Source organism: Lithobates pipiens, unplaced genomic scaffold (assembly GCF_037356315.1).
Source record: "Lithobates pipiens isolate NorthernLeopardFrog02 unplaced genomic scaffold, aLitPip1_a1.2 Scaffold_10, whole genome shotgun sequence".
Classification (NCBI taxonomy): Eukaryota; Metazoa; Chordata; class Amphibia; order Anura; family Ranidae; genus Lithobates; species Lithobates pipiens.
Window position 1 is genome coordinate 214,905,400 of NW_027507686.1, and position 19,654 is coordinate 214,925,053.

The 19,654-nt window shown below is 44.0% G+C and overlaps 1 protein-coding gene across 1 annotated transcript in view; it reads right to left on the minus strand.

Annotated features, from left to right (window-relative positions):
- Nucleotides 1-19,654, minus strand: part of FAR1 (fatty acyl-CoA reductase 1) — a 138,979-nt gene that overhangs the window by 80,245 nt on the left and 39,080 nt on the right. The window contains exon 2 of the mRNA XM_077460939.1: nt 13,588-13,789. Coding sequence (XP_077317065.1) covers nt 13,588-13,776 — 189 coding nt within the window. The 5' untranslated portion in view covers nt 13,777-13,789. The remainder of the gene's footprint in view (nt 1-13,587; nt 13,790-19,654) is intronic.

A 19,654-nucleotide genomic window follows, 5' to 3' on the forward strand; every position in this document is an offset into this window, starting at 1 on the left:
AGCAACCGTATTGGCAGCCAAGGAGGAAGCCACCGAGGACATGCAAGAGGGAGCTGAAGATGGGGCAAGTGCGGGGCTGGTGGACGGGCGAAAAAATATGTTAAAAAGTACAGTAAAAGTTTCTGTTACTATATCAATACCTGTAACAAGTAAGAGGTCAAAATCATTTCATGTGCCTGCTTCCACCTAAAAATCTCCTTTACATGAAAAATTAGATATAACATTTCCAACAAATGTTGGTGATGAGTTATCAAGGGAAAAGAAGATTTCCATTTTAACTGGTGCTGCAGTGCTGATCACATGTAAATAATGCACAGCTAATTAACACATTATACAGAATCCAAATCAACCAGGGAACGCTGCGGTTTGTTGCACTAATTTTTATTTTTATCATTAGATTCTATTTGTGTTAGGAGTTATTAATGTAGGTCATGCCATCTAGGAGAAGCATTTATGCCTCCTGGAGAGACGAACCATTATTGATGAAAAGAAGAAATGATCGCGACACAAAACAAGCTAATTATTCTTCAACGCCTTTCAGAGTAATAAGAAATCTTGCTAACAGTTAGTGGTCATTTCGTTCCGTGTAGGACACGGGGAGGTTATCTAATCTGTAGATACATAGTAAATTATTGTGTTTGAGAGGATACAGCCCACAGAAAATATAACAATCGAAGAACTAAAGGGGGTCATCACATGGTCCTAACATTACAAGTGAGAGGTACTCTTTAAAAATCAATTGTAATACAGCTTCTACTAGTTGTCAGGAACAGGGTTCCTTTCAAGTGGTTGTAAAACCTTACATATACGCAGTAAAGTGCCTTTCCTCAGGCGATAGAGATGAAAAAATCCTGCTACACAAGTTGTATTTGTTTATCTGCAGCCTCCCTTCCCTACAGCCATTCAAAATCAAGAATTTATAACGCTTGTCTGAACTTCTAGAAAAAAAGGGGGCAGAGAGCTAAAAATTACACTCTGCAGAGCCCAGTGAGGAGAGCTGGTTGGAAGGAAAGGAAGGGAAGGGAAGGGAAGGGGATACCACCATCCGTTCACACAGCTGAGGCTGTCAAACACAGGCTGTGTGCTGGAGCTCCTTCCCCATCACCATTTTTTCTCTTGGGGTCAGGGAAACTTGTCAAAAGTGATTCATGCTGATAGAGGAACAAAGCAGCAGACAGAAATTATACTTAATGCTCTTAAAGCGGGAGTCCGCCGGGAGTGCGCGTTTTTTTTTTTTTTTTTTTTTTTTTTTAAAAGCCAGCAGCTACAAATACTGCAGCTGCTGACTTTTAAAATAGTGACACTTACCTGTCCAGCGCGCCCGCAATGTCGGCACCCGAAGCCGATCTCTCGATCGTCTCTCGGGTGCTGCCGCTGCCATCTTGGGTATGGGAATCAGGAAGTGGAGCCTTTCGGCTTCATTTCCCGGTTCCCTACTGCGCATGCGTGAGTCGCGCTGCGCAATGAGGATGGACCCGCTGCCTCTGGGATCTGTGTGTTTCCCAGCTGGCAGCGGGGGAACTTTCGGAAAGGGGCGTAATCTACGCCCCTTTCCGCAGAGAGCTATCCCGGAAGTGGGTGCAGATACCTGTACTGTACAGGTACCTGCACCCCCCTCCCCCCTGAAAGGTGCCAATTGTGGCGCTGGAAGGGGGGGGATTCCAATGAGCGGAAGGTCCACTTTAGGGTGGACCTCCGCTTTAATTGAGACAGGTGCGCAGGGATATGCTTTACTCATATTTCATGTCTGAAGTTGACAACCACTTTAAAATTATGGGTTGGGACCCAAAACGGAGTTTGATGTATTAGTGATGGGTCATCACATGACTGTGTAATAAACGTAGCATAGCTTGTCCAAACATTAAAGCAGTGGTGAATGATACACTTTATATTTCAAATTGCATACTACCATGAACTGTGCAGTTAATGTACAATAGAGAGCATTCCTTTCTATGGGATAAAATTGTAATAAATATTCCTGCCCGGGACACCACCACTCCTTCCAAAAGGAATTTGATTAACAGCACAGACACATATTTGGGAAGGAACTACACAGACAAGGTTGTGAGGTGAAGACACCCCAGCTATACCTGAACATGGAAAAAAGAAAATGACCCGGGTTTCTCTCAAGTTAAAGAGGAAGAAAACTTCATCTGCTAACATTTACCTATCGGCAAGTATATAATAAGGCTTACCTATAGGTAGTGTAAATATCTCCTAAAACGTGTACAGTTGAGAAGATATTAAAATGACATGCAGTGACATCACTGGTGCATGCGCACTGAAGGAATGGCCAAGGGTGAAGTTCCTTCCGAGCCCCGTGGCGTGAACGGCGGCTCGCACTCACAGAAGTGATGTTATCACAGCTCCGGCCAATCCGGAGCACGCGAACCCGGAAGAAACTCCGGAGAAAATGTCAGCCGTGTGCGGGCGCCGCTGCAACAGCTTCGTTCTAAGATAAGTATTGCATTATGACTGTCTTGCAGGGGTTTTTTTTTTTTTTTGTTTTTTTTACAACCTTTTTAAGTTCATAGAAATGGTGAGAGGGGCTTACATGTGCTTAATTAAAACTATTGACCTTTTACTGCTACTAACCTGTAACAAAGACCTGGAAATATGCTAATCTCCATGATGTCAAATCCAGTCTGCTGGATGATGCCTAAATCAGACCTTTAGACCCCATTCACACCTGAGCGTTTTGTAGCTTGAAGCCTGAAGCTACAAAACGCTGGAGGGGAAAAACTATTATTCTCAATGGAGATGGTTCACATCTCCACTACATGTCGCCTGAAGCCGAACGCCTGAAGCTCAAACAAGTTCCGGACCCTTTTTTGTCGCTCAAATTGAGCAGATTTAGGCGTTTTTCTTCTTTTACCATTGGTGACCTTTTGCCCTGCACAAAATCGCGGCAAATCGCTGTAAAGAACGTGGCAAAAAACGCTTGAAAACGCTACGCTCAGGTGTGAATGCAGCCTTAGGCTGAGGTCACACTGGTGCAAACATAGACATTGCTGAGCAGATCACATTCGGACCAAAATGGTACAGGACCTTTTTTTGGTCCACACTGGAATCAGACTACAGCCCACCCATGCGATTCGATTCCATTCTGATTTCGCAGTTTGCACTGCAAACCAATTTGGGGGTGTCATTAACTTTGTATTGACACCCATAGCGATTTGCAGAGAGCAGTGCCTGTGAATTTGCACAGGAATCACTGGTTCCCCCGTTGCATATGTGAACCCAGCTTCACTATAATTTATCTCCTTTCTGCACTCCACCCTCTCTCTGCAAAATATTACATTATTTTCTTCTTTTTCTTGGATTCTGGCCTGACCCCCCCCCCCCCCCCGCATTCTCACACTGCTCCTAGGAGGGGGGGGGGGGGGGGGGTTGGAGTGTTTGGTGTTAAACACATATAGAATGTGTGACCAGAGCACAGCTTAGATATCAGTCTACCCATCTACATATGCAAAATGTCCCTATACATTTTATTTGAGAATTTAATCAAAAAATGAACAGAAAAGCTTACAGAGAGGGTGAAGACTGCCAGCAATATGTTATACAATTATTGTTACGTTGTTAATTATATCTTATTAGATCTGCTTAATTCACGACTGGACTACGCAAACTCGCTTTACATAGGATTACCACAATATCAACTTGCGCGATTACAACTGATCCAAAACACGGCGGCAAGGCTGATAACAGGAAAAAAACCCTGGGAATCCATTTCTCCTTCACTGAGGAGCTTACATTGGCTAACCGTAAAAAATCGGATCACGTTCAAGACCCTTTGCCTCACCCACAAATGCGTGCATAGAGAAGCTCCGCAATACCTAATGGAGAAAATAAATCATTACACACCAAACCGCAGTCTTCGATCAGCCAACAAAAACCTCCTCCTCGTGCCCAAAGCCCGGTATAAATCCAAGGGTGATCGGAGATTCGCTGTCCAAGGGCCTCGGCTATGGAATGCTCTACCAATCAACATCCGCCTGGAAGAAAATCACCTGGCTTTTAGGAAAAAACTCAAGACCTTCCTCTTTTAGCAGATGATCAAAGCTCGCCACAGCGCCTAGAGGCGATTCAGTTCGCATTGTGCGCTATATAAGTATTTTCATTCATTCATTCATTCATGCTGACACTTTGGTAAAAGTTTACGGTAATACCCCTTCTTAGGTCCCAGTACAGTAATTATTTTTTTCTTAATTGCACCATGGATTAAAAAGCTTAAAAACCCCTGGTATAGAAGGTTTAACAAGCTAGCAGATACATGATCAGCCGTCTTATATAAATTATTTTTCCGTTATACTAAAAACAGACTTCAACAATTTGTTTCCTTTTAGGCCTCTTTCACACGGGGCGGATCAGTAATGATCCGCTCGCTCAGCGGGGATCGCTCCGTTGTCCCCGCTGAGCCGGCGGTGGACAGGGCGGTCTCCGCACACTGTGCAGGGACCGCCCTGTCAGCTCTCCGCTCTCCTCTATGGGGGATCGGATGAGCACGGACCGTCTGTCCATGTTCATCCGATCCGCTCTGCAGACGGATAGAAAAATAGGATTTTCCTCCGTCTGCAGAATCGGACTGTAGCGGTAGGCGGACGAAATCAGGTGTTTGTGGATGCTCATCCACAGACACCCGCTATCCCATAGGGATGAATGTATGCCCGTATTTCATCCGCAAACGGATGGATGAAATACGGACATATCGTCCACATGTGTAAAAGGGGCCTTAGTTTATTTTTGAGTTGGGAAATCATCCAAAATTAAAGCTGTGGCCCATCGGCACAACCTGGCTGGATAACAAGTCGATTTTTATTAACTTTTGTTGTTAATAAATATTCCTTCCATCGACATCAATGATGGGCCATCATTCCTTCCATCGATACCAATGATGGGCCATCATTACTTCCATCGATACCAATGATGGGCCATCATTCCTTCCATCGATACCAATGATGGGCCATCATTCCTTCCATCAATACCAATGATGGGCCATCATTCCTTCCATCGATACCAATGACGGGGGCACTATTCCTCCCACTGACACCAAAAAGTATACATTTTTTTTACTCCCACTGACAACTAAGCCTATGGCATTGTTTAATCCCATCAATGCCAGGACCTTTTCTACTCCCAATATCCACAGTCTGGCTTCCCTCAAGTCTGAAGCACCGTAAACTGGCTCTTGTTTCATAACCACTTCAGCCCCGGACCAATTGTCAGCCTAAGGACCAGAGGTCTTTTTACAATTTCGCACTGCACTGCTTTAACTGGTAATTGCGCGGTCATGCAATGTTGTACCCAAACAAAATTTGCGTCCTTTTCTTCCCACAAATAGAGCTTTCTTTTGATGGTATTTGATTGCCTCTGCGATTTTTATTTTTTACGATATAAATGGAAAAAGACTGAATTAAAAAAAAAAAAAAAAAAAAAGATATTTTCTACTTTTTGTTCTAAGAAAAATCGAATAAACTAAATTTTAGTCATACATTTAGGCCAAAATGTATTCAGCCACATGTCTTTAGTAAAAAAAAATGTCAATAAGCGTATATTTATTGGTTTGCGCAAAAGTTATAGCCTATCTCAATTCTTGAGGTGCTAAAATGGCAGAGCAGTACAAACCCCCCCAAATGACCCCATTTTGGAAAGTAGACACCCCAAGGAAATTGCTGAGGGGCATGTTGAGCCCATTGAAGATTTTTTTTGTCCCAAGTGATTGAATAAAGACACAAAAAAAAAATAAGTTTACAAAAGGTGACACTAAATGATATATTGCTCACACGTGCCATAGTTATATGTGGAATTGCACCCCAGAACATATTCTGCCGCTTCTCCTGAGTACGGGGATACCACATATGTGGGACTTTTTGGGAGTCTAGCCGCGTACGGCACCCCGAAAACCAATCACTGTCTTTAGGATTTCTAAGGGTGCAAATGTTTGATTTCACTCCTCACTACCTATCACAGCCATAAAATGCCAAAATAGCACAAAACCCCCCAAATGACCCCATTTTGGAAAGTAGACACCCCAAGCTATTTACTGAGAGGCATGTTGAGTCCATGAAATATTTATATTTTGCCACAAGTTGCAGGAATATTAAAAATTATTTTATTTTTTTGCACAAAGTTGTCACTAAATGATATATTGCTCACACATGCTATGGGCGTAAGTGAAATTACACCCCAAAATAAATTCTGCTGCTTCTCCCGAGTACAGGGATACCACATGTGAGGGACTTTTTGGGAGCCTAGCCACGTACTGGACCCCGAAAACCAAGCACTGCCTTCCGGATTTAAATATAAAACGCTACCAAAAAAAACTGTTAGCGATCGCAGGGATCAGGCCTGACTCTGCAAACGCTGCAGTTATGCGTTTAGTGTTTTGTAAGTGACAGTGATCGATCGATACTGCACTTGGGTGGGCTGGGCGGAGGGGCAAAACGCAGGTGCCAGCAGGTATCTGGGCTGATCCCGCTAACAATGCGTTTTTTTGGAACCCTAAACTGCTGGGGATGCTAGTATAGATCTGATCAGATGAGATATTGATCCGTTCAGATTCTATACCACTACGGGAGGTTTATGCTCTGCGCGTGGGTATTAGCGGTACTGGCACTAACCTAGCGCTGCCTGGGGCGACGCAGACCCTGACCCTAAAACCTAATTGATATCACCCGCCGGGTGATCAGGGGGTTAAACCTTTATTGGGTAATAAATGGTGGGTGCCCTGATGCTATAAAAAGCAAACTAACCAACCAACCAGAGTCACCCGTAACACTTATACGGTGATCACTGGTGAAAGGGTTAACTAGGGGCAATCAGGGGGTTAAAACCTTTATTATGTAGTATATGGGGGTACCTAACGCTATAAAAACCTGGCGGTGAACCTAAAAAAATAACTAGCTACCTAGCGGCACCAGTGACACTAATGCAGCGATCAGAAAACCGATTGCTTAGTGACACTGGCAAAAGGGGATGAAAGGGTTAACTAGGGGCAATCAGGGGGTTAAACCTTTATTAGGTAGTATATGGGGGTCCCGGATGCTATATCAAAACCTAACGGGGAACCTAAATAACTAACTGGCTATCCAGCGTCACCAGTGACACTTATACGGTGATCGCTGGTGAAAAGGGTTAACTCTAGGGGCAATCAGGGGGTTAAAACCTTTATTGGCTAGTATATGGGGGTACCTAATGCTATAAAAACCTGGCGATGAACCTAAAAAAAAAAATCTACCTAGCGGCACCAGTGACACTAATGCAGCGATCAGAAAAACGATCGCTTAGTGACACTGGCAAAAGGGGGTGAAAGGGTTAACTCTAGGGGCAATCAGGGGGTTAAACTTATTGGGGGGGGGGGTAGGGGGCTACCCTGGACCTAACACCAACTGCCCTGACACTTTTTACTGTCACAACTAACACTAAATGCAGTGATCAGTAAATAAATGATCACTGCAATCAGTGACACTGTGACTAAGGGGGGGGGGGGGGGAAATCGGGGGGCGACAGTGTGCCTACATGTCAGTGTAGTGTTGATGCACACTTACTATGTGTTCTCCTCGCAGTCCGGTCAAAAAGACCGCCCCGAGGAGAATGACATCACTTCCTCCCTGCCTGTGTTTACACTACACAGCGGGGGAAGCTTCTCATTCGCCAGGAGCGATCGAGAGGGGATGGCCAGAAACCAACGGCCATCCCCTCATCCCGGATCGCTCCTGAAGCTAAACGGACCGCCACAGCCAGTGCAAGGGGGTCCGATCGGACCCCCCACCCGCTGGAAGGCGAGCACGTACATGTACGTGCTTGTGCCTGTCGGTGCCAATGTATATTTACATGCGGCGGTCCTTAAGTGGTTAAAACGTTTGGAGACCCATGCTGTACTTAATGCCCTACCATGACAAATTGCAGGAGCAAGTGGGGAGGGCCCATCCACTCAATACAAAATCATGGGCTAATGACCAAACGAAAGGAAACCACAGAACCAAAAAATTAAAAGGAAAAAAATATATATATATATCTGGTCCACACTAGGAAACCTAGTTAGTGCATCTGTCTCTCTCTCCAATGCTTGCAGGACAAAAAAGGTATCACTGTTTGGGTCCTGGCACATTCACGGTCTTCAGAACCCAAAACATGGTAAGGGGCAGAATAGTGGGGAATGACCCGGTCGTCAGTGGCGTGAGAACAGCTTCTAGACAGCACTGTAAAGTGAATACACAACCATACCTGGTAGCCCCCCTGTAATAAGTAGGACTAAGTAACTTGTCAATCCCCAGGGAGTAACACATCCAACCCGACCAGATGTCAAGAAACTGTTCTTTTTGATTACCAAGATAAAAACCCATCTTTCTGGCTCCATAATCCTTTCTACTTCTATCTGCCAGTGTCAGAAGGTTGGGTATTTACTCTGTATCCAATATCTAGGAATGAGACTTTTGGCTTCATTCAATAGATGCAGTGTGATGCTTTTTTCTAGGATTTTTAAGGAGGGGGGAGAAGAATGACCTAGGTGGTGGAGCGGGGTGAATTCAAGAGGTCAGAGTGTTGGCTTCTGAATCCAGGGAGAGATTTCCTGACAGAAATTTTTTTTTTTTAATCTTTAGGGAAGTCCCACCAGATATAGAGACAGGTGCCCTCCTGGGTACAGCCTTGCCAACATTTGCAATCCACTCATTGAAACATTCTAGCTAGACGGTGGGGCATACGGTACCATCCAGAGAGAAACTTCTAGCAGGTTGCCTGAGTTTTAGTACTAATAGACGGGGCACGGGAAAGTTGATGATTTTTTTTTTGTAATTGGGCTGTTGTGAAATGGATGCCCAATTCTGCCTCCCATTCCCTGATGTATAATGGGTCAGATTGTGACGGCACCCCAAGCAATAGTTTGTACATTCTACATAACAAATGAGTGGTATCATCCGGATGAGCTCTGTACGAGAAGCAGCTGCGTGAAGTTTAGGGTAGAGTTTCCAAAAAAAAAATAAAAAAAAAAAAAAAAGTTCTGCACCTGTCGATGAAGGGGACATGGTTGTGATATTGACCGCGGTCATTCTCTTAGGTTTGGATTATAATGGCAAAGGGTAAAAGCTGTACATGTGACAATTCACATCAGAAGGAAGGAATGAGAGTGACGCGGGTGCCATGCTGACTGCAGTGTACGAGTCATGACAGTCCAGGGCAGAGTCTGTACCCAATGACAACCAAGGGTAAAGGGTATATATACAGCATACATCCCTGCAGTGATAACAAGACCTCACCAAAAGCAGGTTTTGTTTTGTTTTAAAAATTCTAGCAAAGAGGACAAAGCAGCTTATATAAAATAAATATGAAAGCCTAAAATAACAGAAACAGATGCGGTTAGCCTGCATACTTTAGCACTGGGAAAGCATAGTGTTCATTTTTATAAACTGAAGGAAAAGTTTAGCCGTTACCCACACACCGACCAATCAGACATTAGCTTGTATTCTCTAACCAGCACTAAAAAAAGGTAACATGTAGAGGCCGATTTGTGAAAAGTGAGGTATACACAAGTTCTCTTGTTTTATTTTTACCATTGCTGAACTGAAAACAGATTGCAATGGGCAACTTCAATAAAGTTTTTGCAAACCAGACAGCTGGTATGCGCCATGTAATCGGTTGCTACGGGCAACACTTTAGCATCTTTTACCTCTTGTTATTATAATTCAGCTAGTGTTGGCTGCCAGGCAGAAAACAAATGCTTGTTCCGATCCCTGTCCCTCTGGTAACCAGAGCACAACAACTTAACCAAGGGAACACGCTGCTGTATCATCCATCCCACAAGGAATAGCAATACTGTATTACGTAACTTTACAATTAGAAAACAAAGCCCTACAGGCAGACAGGTTTCTAGAGGAACTCCCAGTCATTACCAGTTCAGCACTCGTACCCGGCATACCTCTAAACCAGCTAGAGCAATTTTTACATATCTGTTATAGTTCCAATGACGGATCATTACTTACATGTTTTTTTTTTCCCAGGTTTCTTTGACCAATAGTTTCGCACAAATATAAAATTTCTTTGCACTCTACAAGCAAACATGTCAATGCCTAACTCCACCTTTAGAGTCTCATTTGGGCCAAGCTGGCACAAATTATTTAGCACACTAATAGCTGCGCTTGCTGGGCACGCTTTATAAACTGTACGTAGCGTCAGATACCTACCTTATACAGAGCTTTTTTCCAGCAGTGAGACTTCCATCACGTTCCAGAACAAAGCAAAGTAGGGCTGAGCACTGCTAAGCCATGCACAGGAAGCTTTGCATTCTCTGAAGGTGAGGTGAAATCTGCAACATTATTTACGAGCCTCTCTGCCTCAGCCAATCAGAAGATGCTTTGTATTAATTCTAAGAAAACAAAGCTTTCAGTGAATGGCCAAACAGTGCCCAGTCCAACTTTTTTTTTGTTTGGGCAGAGGGAAGGGAAGCTTCTGTCCCACTGCTGCAACACAGCGCTGTACGCTGCATGTAGTAGAGTTAACATAGGCCCCTTACACACTGGAGGCCGCCTGTCCAGCAGGACATCTGCCCACCGATTCCCCATTGAGCAGGCCAATGCCTTGTCTGTGTCTGCACCGCTTACACCTGTCCCTTTACACCCAACTGCCATCTGATCCAATCTGCCAGACAGATGGGGAGCGGATCCCCATTTGTCTGTTTTTAGCAGACCGGATCGGATATCAACGGACACAAGTCTGTTGACACCCATTGCTCCACAGAGGAGACTACAAAGTCTGACTGGGTCTACCTAAAAAACTGGCAGGTGGATACGATCGGTCCGCCCATGTGCAAGGGCCCATATAGCTAACAAACTGTGCCCAACAAGCACACCAGTAAGTGTAGTAAATAGTTGGTTTGAGCAAGTTTGGCCCAAATGAACCATAAAAAAAAAAAAAAAAAAGGACAAAAAATAATATATATCCACTCACTGTCACAATGAGGGATCAGGGGATGCTGCTTAATAACATGCTACACTCCGAATATGGGTGCAACATGTTACGAAAAGGTAAACTTATCCTTTAATCACTTCCCACCCAGCCACTGCATTGGCTTAAATTCATGCCAAAATTAGATTTTATTAGATTTCTTTTAAAATAGAATATTGTTTTTTTTCCAAATTTCCGCTTATATCACAGAAAATAAAAAAACGGAGTCGTGAATAAATACGACCAAAAGAAAGCTCCATTTGTGTGAACAAAACGATAAAAAATGTATTTGGGTAAGGCATTGCATGACCGCGCAATTCTTATTGAAAGTGCAAGACCCCTGAAAGCTGAAAATTGGTCTAGGAAGGAAAGGGGCAAAAGTTCCCGGTATTGATGTGGTTAAAGCTCATTTACTGCGGACAAAGAACATGCAAATACTTCAAAGCCCGTAGCCGGGTCACAGCTTCACAAAATTAGTCATTTTTTCATAAAACAGTCATTGTGGTAAAATGAAAGCATATGAAATAAAAAGATGCCCACTGACAGAAATCTATAGCCAATAAACAGCCCATGAAATACATACATGTACTTCTTGTCCCAGGCAACATTCAGATGTTGTACACATCTGGTGATAAGATTTTCTTTTCTATGGTAAAATGAACAACATCTGATGTAACAAACCGTGTCAAACTAATTTTAGGGCTCTTGCACACAGGCCGACTGAGCCCATTCAATGTAACCGAAACAGAAAAATTACTATGAGTGGAAGAAATTCTAATTTTTGCAAAGGCTCGTACTTTGTACTCGTGTTTACAATAGCACTGTCATACACAAGTACAGAAGAGCACAGCCATTCTTTTCAGAGACAGGCTATTTGCTGTACTTGGGCTGCCTGAGCTGAGAATATTCAGCTTTGGTTACAAACGGGCTCAGGAAGCCTGTGTGCAAGAGCCAATAAAATTAATGTATGCATTAACAATAAGCGGTCTGAATTTTATATCTCTGACGCTCCATTAATGAGCTTTCCTAGCAAAAATCTGTCTGTCCACCCCAACCCACAAAGTAATAACCACGGATGAGTTGCTTGTTTCCTCTATAAAGAATTCATCAGCGAATCTGCTACTTTATCTGGGTTTTCAAGTGGATATGGCAATCGGACAGAACTAGGGATTATAGCAACTATATCAGCTAGTCAGCTTGCCAGCAATGACGCAAACCTAATTTTTTTAGTTTATTGCAGTGCAACGAACAAGACTTCTTTGTGAATTCCAACAAAGAACAAGATGGTGAATAAAACATTACAGGCAACACAAAGCACACTGCTAAAGGTGCTATAAATATGTGCAAATAAAACCATATTAAAAAATGTAGGCCTATTATTTTAATAGCAATGATTATTTATTTCTTCATTATCCATATTCTCACTTTTGTTCAGCGCTTATGTTCTCATTTTTTTGTGTAATTATTCTGACACTCATTATTATTGACTGATTTTAATGATGACCCTGTGGGAGGGGATAATGTATCGATATCAGATTAATATGAAAATTTTCTTACGCTTTTTCTAGCCCTGAACAAAGGGGGCACTTAGACCCCCAAAACATGTTAGCTACTTTTTGAATTGTACCCCTGACCTTTAATGGAACAAAGTTCTATCTGGACATAATAGCATTGGTGTGGTGTTTCAATTTCAACTCTTTTTACCAGGAAAATGACTTAACAGAATACACCTTACTGGAGGAAGAAACAGCAGCTCTAGGGTAATCGTCCAAGTGGCTCCCCTGAAGAGACCAAAACAGGGTAGGGGAGAGCTTGGTGATGCCTGCTCACTGGTCCTTCTGCCAGCCATTATAAACCAGGGTTTAATTTAACCAGCCATCGACTATGGTCACTTGTACAACTTTCAGGTTTGATAAATTTATTCGGCAGCACAGGACAATTATGAAGGTCATAATTCAGTCAAGAACTTTGTAGGAGACTCTGACCACTTCAAATATTTGATGGCTTAAAAGGATATATAAAAAATAAAAAAATAAAACCCTGTGCATTTGTTTTGTTTTTTTGGATGCTGTAAAGCATTGCACCAGCTGGTGCCATGCAGGTCTCCTGCACATCTGCCAGTGTATCTGTATCCCCATATGGGGGGGAAGCACATACAACTTGACAGGAAGCATGAATGAACTACTACGGCGCTCCACAATGCCATGCTAGTTCAGCCGGATCTTGTAGTTTTCCATGCACATAGCCCTGTCAATAAGTAACGTGGCCGAGCGCGGGCAGAGTGCCGCTCAGCCACTTTTTTTGTTAAATTGTGACAGCTAGCGAGGATGGAGAAGAACCCCCGCTAGCTGTCACAACGGGGATCAGAGAGGTGCAGGGGGGGGAGGGCGGTCCATTCATAACAGAGTACATGTTACACCCTGAATATGGGTGTAACATGTTATGAAAGGTGAACTTATCCTTTAAGTGTTCAACAAATTTCTAAAATACATCCTCTGTCTTCTACAATGCAGCCCATCATACAATTGGTGTTAAACTCACCTCTGCTTATTTCAGTAGGCAAAAGTACCCCAAAGTAATTTCCTGTAAGCATTATTACAAATTGTGTCAATCAGGTTACAACGCAGCATTCATTTTAGGACTCACCTTACAGCTCATCATTTCTGCAACCCTTTCCCGAGGCTCCTGGCCTGCTTTGGGTCTGACTAGAACATAAACCTTCTTGATGCCTGGACAAGACCTAAGCAGCTTCTCAAGGAGAACCTTTCCCATGAAGCCGGTAGCTCCTGTGATGAGGACATTTTTCCCTTTGTAGTATTCTGGAATGGATGTCATCTTGAACAAAGTCCTAAAATGAAAAGCAAACAGACAGGTTTTGTTAGAAAAACACTTTGGCCAGTTTGCAAAAGATACCATACAGACTTCTTGTGTGAGAGTTACACGTCATAACAAGAATTTTTTTTTTAATAAGAGATCATTTATCATATCAATTGATGATTTTTTTTAGCCAGTGATGATCCAAAAGTAACATGTAATCATAGGCTAGCCTCTAACAGACAGAAAATTCACAAGCCCTTCATCATCATTTCTATTCATCAATCCATCATTAAAATCACTTTACATCATTCCCAATTACAGGGGGGAAACGGGGAGATGCTTGTTTACATTTCGCATCTCCCCATACTTCCGTCCCATGAGGCGATCGCGGGTATCCCTGTGGCGATAGAGTCCGTGGGACCCACGACCCGACTCATGGAGCTTGCACGCTCGCCCACTGGCCGCCTCTTAAAGGGCCACGTACAGGTACGCGATTCTGCCTGTACGAGCCCTTCTGCCGATGTATATCGGTGTGAGACAGTCGGCAAGCGGTTAAGCACTGCAGCAGCCTTGTATTTCTTCATAAAGCGTTATCGGGAAGTCACCTTTGATTGGAACGAATAACCGTTTCACAGACGGAGGAGCCAACACATGTAAATGACGTCAAATAATGCACCGCAAGGTGTGAGCTGAAGCCTCCATTGAAACATACTTAAGGCAAAGAGGTGACAATTTCTCTTTAACATAGCAAACCAATCCTGGACTTCTCGTACTTGCTTAGTGCAAGCAGGACTACCGAGAGAGACATTGGATGAGATTTATTAAAGCTGGAGCACTCAGAATCTGGTGCAGCTGTGCTTGGTAGCCAAGCAGCTTCCAATTCAGCTTGTTCAATTAACCACTTTCAGACCGGACCATTTTGCTGGTAAATGACCAGAGGTCTTTTTACACTTTGGCACTGCGCTGCTTTAACTGGTAATTGCGCGGTCATGCAATGTTGTACCCAAACAAAATTTGCGTCCTTTTCTTCCCACAAATAGAGCTTTCTTTTGATGGTATTTGATTGCCTCTGCGATTTTTATTTTTTGCGATATAAACGTAAAAAGACCGCAAATTTTGAAAAAAAATGATATTTTCTACTTTTTGTTATTAGAAAAATCCAATAAACTCAATTTTAGTCATACATTTAGGCCAAAATGTATTCAGCCACATGTCTTTGGTAAAAAAAAAGTCAATAATTGTATATTTATTGGTTTGCGCAAAAGTTGTCACATCTACAAACTAAGGTACGTTTTCTGGAATTTACGCAGCTTTTAGTTTACGACTGCCTATCTCATTTCTTGAGGTGCTAAAATGGCAGGGCAGTACAAAACCCCCCCAAATGACCCCATTTTGGAAAGTAGACCCCCTAAGGAAATTGATAAGAGGCATGTTGAGCCCATTGAATATTTTATTTTTTTGCCTCAAGCGATTGAATAATGACAAAAAAAAAATTTTTTTTTTTTTTTTACACAAAGTTGTCACTAAATGATATATTGCTCACACATGCTATGGGCGTATGTGAAATGACACCCCAAAATAAATTCTGCTGCTTCTCCTGAGTACGGGGATACCACATATGTGGGACTTTTTGGGAGCCTAGCCGCGTACGGGGCCCCGAAAACCAAGCACCGCCTTCAGGCTTTCTAAGGGCGTAAATTTTTGAGTTCACTTCTCACTACCTATTACAGTTTTGAAGGCCATAAAATGCCAAGATGGCACAAAACCCCCACAAATGACCCCATTTTAGAAAGTAGACACCCCAAGCTATTTGCTGAGAGGCATGTTGAGTTCATGGAATATTTTATATTTTGCCACAAGTTGCGGGAAAATTACAAACTTTTTTTTTTTTTTTTTTTTTTTCACAAAGTTGTCACTAAATGATATATTGCTCACACATGCCATGGGCATATGTGAAATGACACCCCAAAATAAATTCTGCTGCTTCTCCTGAGTACGGGGATACCACATATGTGGGACTTTTTGGGAGCCTAGCCGCGTACGGGGCCCCGAAAACCAAGCACCGCCTTCAGGCTTTCTAAGGGCGTAAATATTTGACTTCACTCCTCACTACCTATTACAGTTTTGAAGGCCATAAAATGCCAAGATGGCACAAAACCCCCACAAATGACCCCATTTTAGAAAGTAGACACCCCAAGCTATTTGCTGAGAGGCATGTTGAGTCCATGGAATATTTTATATTTTGCCACAAGTTGCGGGAAAATTACAAACTTTTTTTTTTTTTTTTTTTTTTTCACAAAGTTGTCACTAAATGATATATTGCTCACGCATGCCATGGGCATATGTGAAATGACACCCCAAAATAAATTCTGCTGCTTCTCCTGAGTACGGGGATACCACATATGTGGGACTTTTTGGGAGCCTAGCCGCGTACGGGGCCCCGAAAACCAAGCACCGCCTTCAGGCTTTCTAAGGGCGTTACAGTTTTGAAGGCCATAAAATGCCAAGATGGCACAAACCCCCCCCCAAATGACCCCATTTTGGAAAGTAGACACCCCTAAATTTAGGGGTACACTAGTGAGACTAGGTAATAAATGGCGGGTGCCCTGAAACTATAAAAAAATAACTAACCAACCAGCGTCACCTGTAACAGTTATATGGTGATCACTGGTGAAAGGGTTAACTAGGGGGCAATCAGGGGGCTTTATGCGGTAGTATATGGGGGTCCCTGGCGCTATAAAAAGCTGCGGCGAACCTAAATACCTACTTGCCTAACTAGCGTCACCTGTGACACTAATACAGCGATCAGAAAAACGATCGCTTATTAGGCTGGGTTCACACTGGAGCGATGCGGGAACGCCACGAATGCGCGGCGGGTTCCCGCATCGCATGCCTCCCGGCGGCAGTTCACACTGCCCTATGCGAACTGCTGGGAGTGTCAGTGAAATGTTACTGACACCCCCAGATCAGTTCGCATATCGCAGTGCGATCTGCAAACTCGGATCGCATGGTGTGAACACCCATGCGATCCGATTCTGCTGCGGGCCAAAAAAAGGGTCCCGTGCGAATTTGCGGCGGGTGCGGCGGGTGTGGCGGGTGCGGCGAATGGCTGAACTCGAATCGCACAGAGATCGGATGTGATTTGCACTGCAGTGCGAATCACATCCGTTCTCAAACCGCTGCAATCTGAACCCAGCCTTAGTGACACTGGCGACGGGGGGTGATCACGGGGTTAAACCTTTATTGGGGGGGTTAGGGGGGTACCTTAGAACTAAAGGGGGCTAACCCTAACTGCCCTAACAGTTATTAGTCACAAATGACACCCGCCGGGTGATCAGGGGGTTAAACCTTTATTAGGTAATAAATGGCGGGTGCCCTGAAACTATAAAAAAATAACTAACCAACCAGCGTCACCTGTAACAGTTATATGGTGATCACTGGTGAAAGGGTTAACTAGGGGGCAATCAGGGGGCTTTATGCGGTAGTATATGGGGGTCCCTGGCGCTATAAAAAGCTGCGGCGAACCTAAATACCTACCTGCCTAACTAGCGTCACCTGGGACACTAATACGGCGATCAGAAAAATGATCGCTTATTAGGCTGGGTTCACACTGGAGCGATGCGGAAACGCCGCGAATCCGCGGCGGGTTCCCGCATCGCATGCCTCCCGGCGGCAGTTCACACTGCCCTATGCGAACTGCTGGGAGTGTCAGTGAAATGTTACTGACACCCCCAGATCAGTTCGCATATCGCAGTGCGATCTGCAAACTCGGATCGCATGGTGTGAACACCCATGCGATCCGATTCTGCTGCGGGCCAAAAAAAGGGTCCCGTGCGAATTTGCGGCGGGTGCGGCGGGTGTGGCGGGTGCGGCGAATGGCTGAACTCGAATCGCACAGAGATCGGATGTGATTTGCACTGCAGTGCGGTGCGAATCACATTCGTTCTCATAAACCGCTGCAATGTGAACCCAGCCTTAGTGACACTGGCGACGGGGGGTGATCACGGGGTTAAACCTTTATTGGGGGGGTTAGGGGGGTACATTAGAACTAAAGGGGGCTAACTCTAACTGCCCTAACAGTTATTACAGTCACAAATGACACCAATGCAAAAAAAAAAAAAAAAAAAAAAAAAATGACATTGGTGTCACTGTGACTGGGGGGCAGGGGTAATTGGGGGGGTGATCGGGGGGTAAAGGGGGGGTGTGAGTGTGCCTGGCATGTTCTACTGTGTGTGGGATGTGTTGGTGCAACTCACTGATCCGCTCTCCTCCGTGTCGGAACGAAAAATACCGACACGGAGGAGAGAATACATCACTTCCTCTCCTGTGTTTACATTACAGGAGAGGAAGTGATGTCACCGGGGATTTCTATTCGTCGGGAGCGATCGCGAGGGGGTGGCCATGAATGAATGGCCGTCCCCTCGTCCGGGATCGCTCCCGAACGAAAACCGACCGCCGCAGGCACCGGGCGGGGGCCCGATCGGGCCCCCGACCCGCGGGAGGCAAATCACGTACATGTACGTGCTTATGCCTGCCCGTGCCATTCTGCCGACGTACATCGGCGTTAGGCGGTCGGCAAGTGGTTAAGCTCTGTCAATAAAACCTGGAAGCCAACTGGTTACTATACATAGTTGTACTAGATTCTGTGCTCCAGTTTTAGTAAACCTCCCCCAGTGTATGTTTAGTCACACACAAAAAAAAAAAAAAGTCCCAATGCATTGTAGCCTAGGTTTACAGTTATGCATTGCAGGAACACCTTCTACAGGTGCGTGGTGGTGCCTAATGCTGGCACTTAATGGCACCCCCATGCACCCATAATCTAGAGTGGGTGACTTGGGACAAAGAGAAGGAAAATATCTTAAATATTTTCTTCAGCTCTGTATATACAAAGGGAGCATGGGGGAGCTCATGTCCATAATAGGGGTGGTAGTGACACAGCCCCAAATGATCCATAATGGCTCAAAAGTGATATGGTCCAGACAGAATAAAGTAGATAAAGAACCTGGACCAGATGGCATCCACCCACAGATCCTAAAAGGCCATTGTTTCTAATATTTTGGGACTCCTTAATAACAGGAATGGTACCACTGGACTGGTGTAGGACCAATATGTTGTCTATATTTAAAAAGGGATCAAAGTCTTTACCAAGTAACTATAAACCTGTTAGTTTATCTTCTATAGTCGGGAAGATGCTGGAGAGTTTAATAAAAGACCACATACTGGAGTTCTTGCTGAAAAAAAAAAAAATTTTAAGCAACAGACAGCATGGATTCATGAAAGACAGAAGTTGTCAAACAAATCTGATTTCTTAGGAGGAGGTAAGTAAACACTTGGACAGAGGGGTGGCGGTGGACGTGGTATACTTGGATTTTGACACAGTTCCCCACACACGGCTCATGTGTAAGGTAAAGTCTACAGGCTTGGAAAGAATTTGTAAATGGATAGAAAACTGGCTTAAGGACAGAATTCAGAGAGTCGTGGTTAATGACTCTTACTCTGAATGGTCTAAGGTCATCAATGGTGTACCCCAAGGTTCAGTGCTGGGACCCTTACTTTACACTATATCTTTATAAATGATATTGGGTCTGGGATTAAAAGTACCATTTCCGTCTCTGCAGATGACACCAACCTATACAGAGCGGAATAACGTCCTTACAGGATGTCTCCAATTTACAAGCTGACCTCAATGCTCTGTCTAATTGGGCAACTATGTGGCAGATGAGGTTTATTGTTGATAAATGTAAAGTTATGCACTTGGGGGCTAAGAATATGCATGCATCATACATACTAGGGGGAAGTACAACTGGGGGAATCCATATAGTGGAGAAGGATCTGGGAGTTTTGGTAGATCATAAGCTCAATAATAACATGCAATGCCAAGATGCAGTTTCCAAAG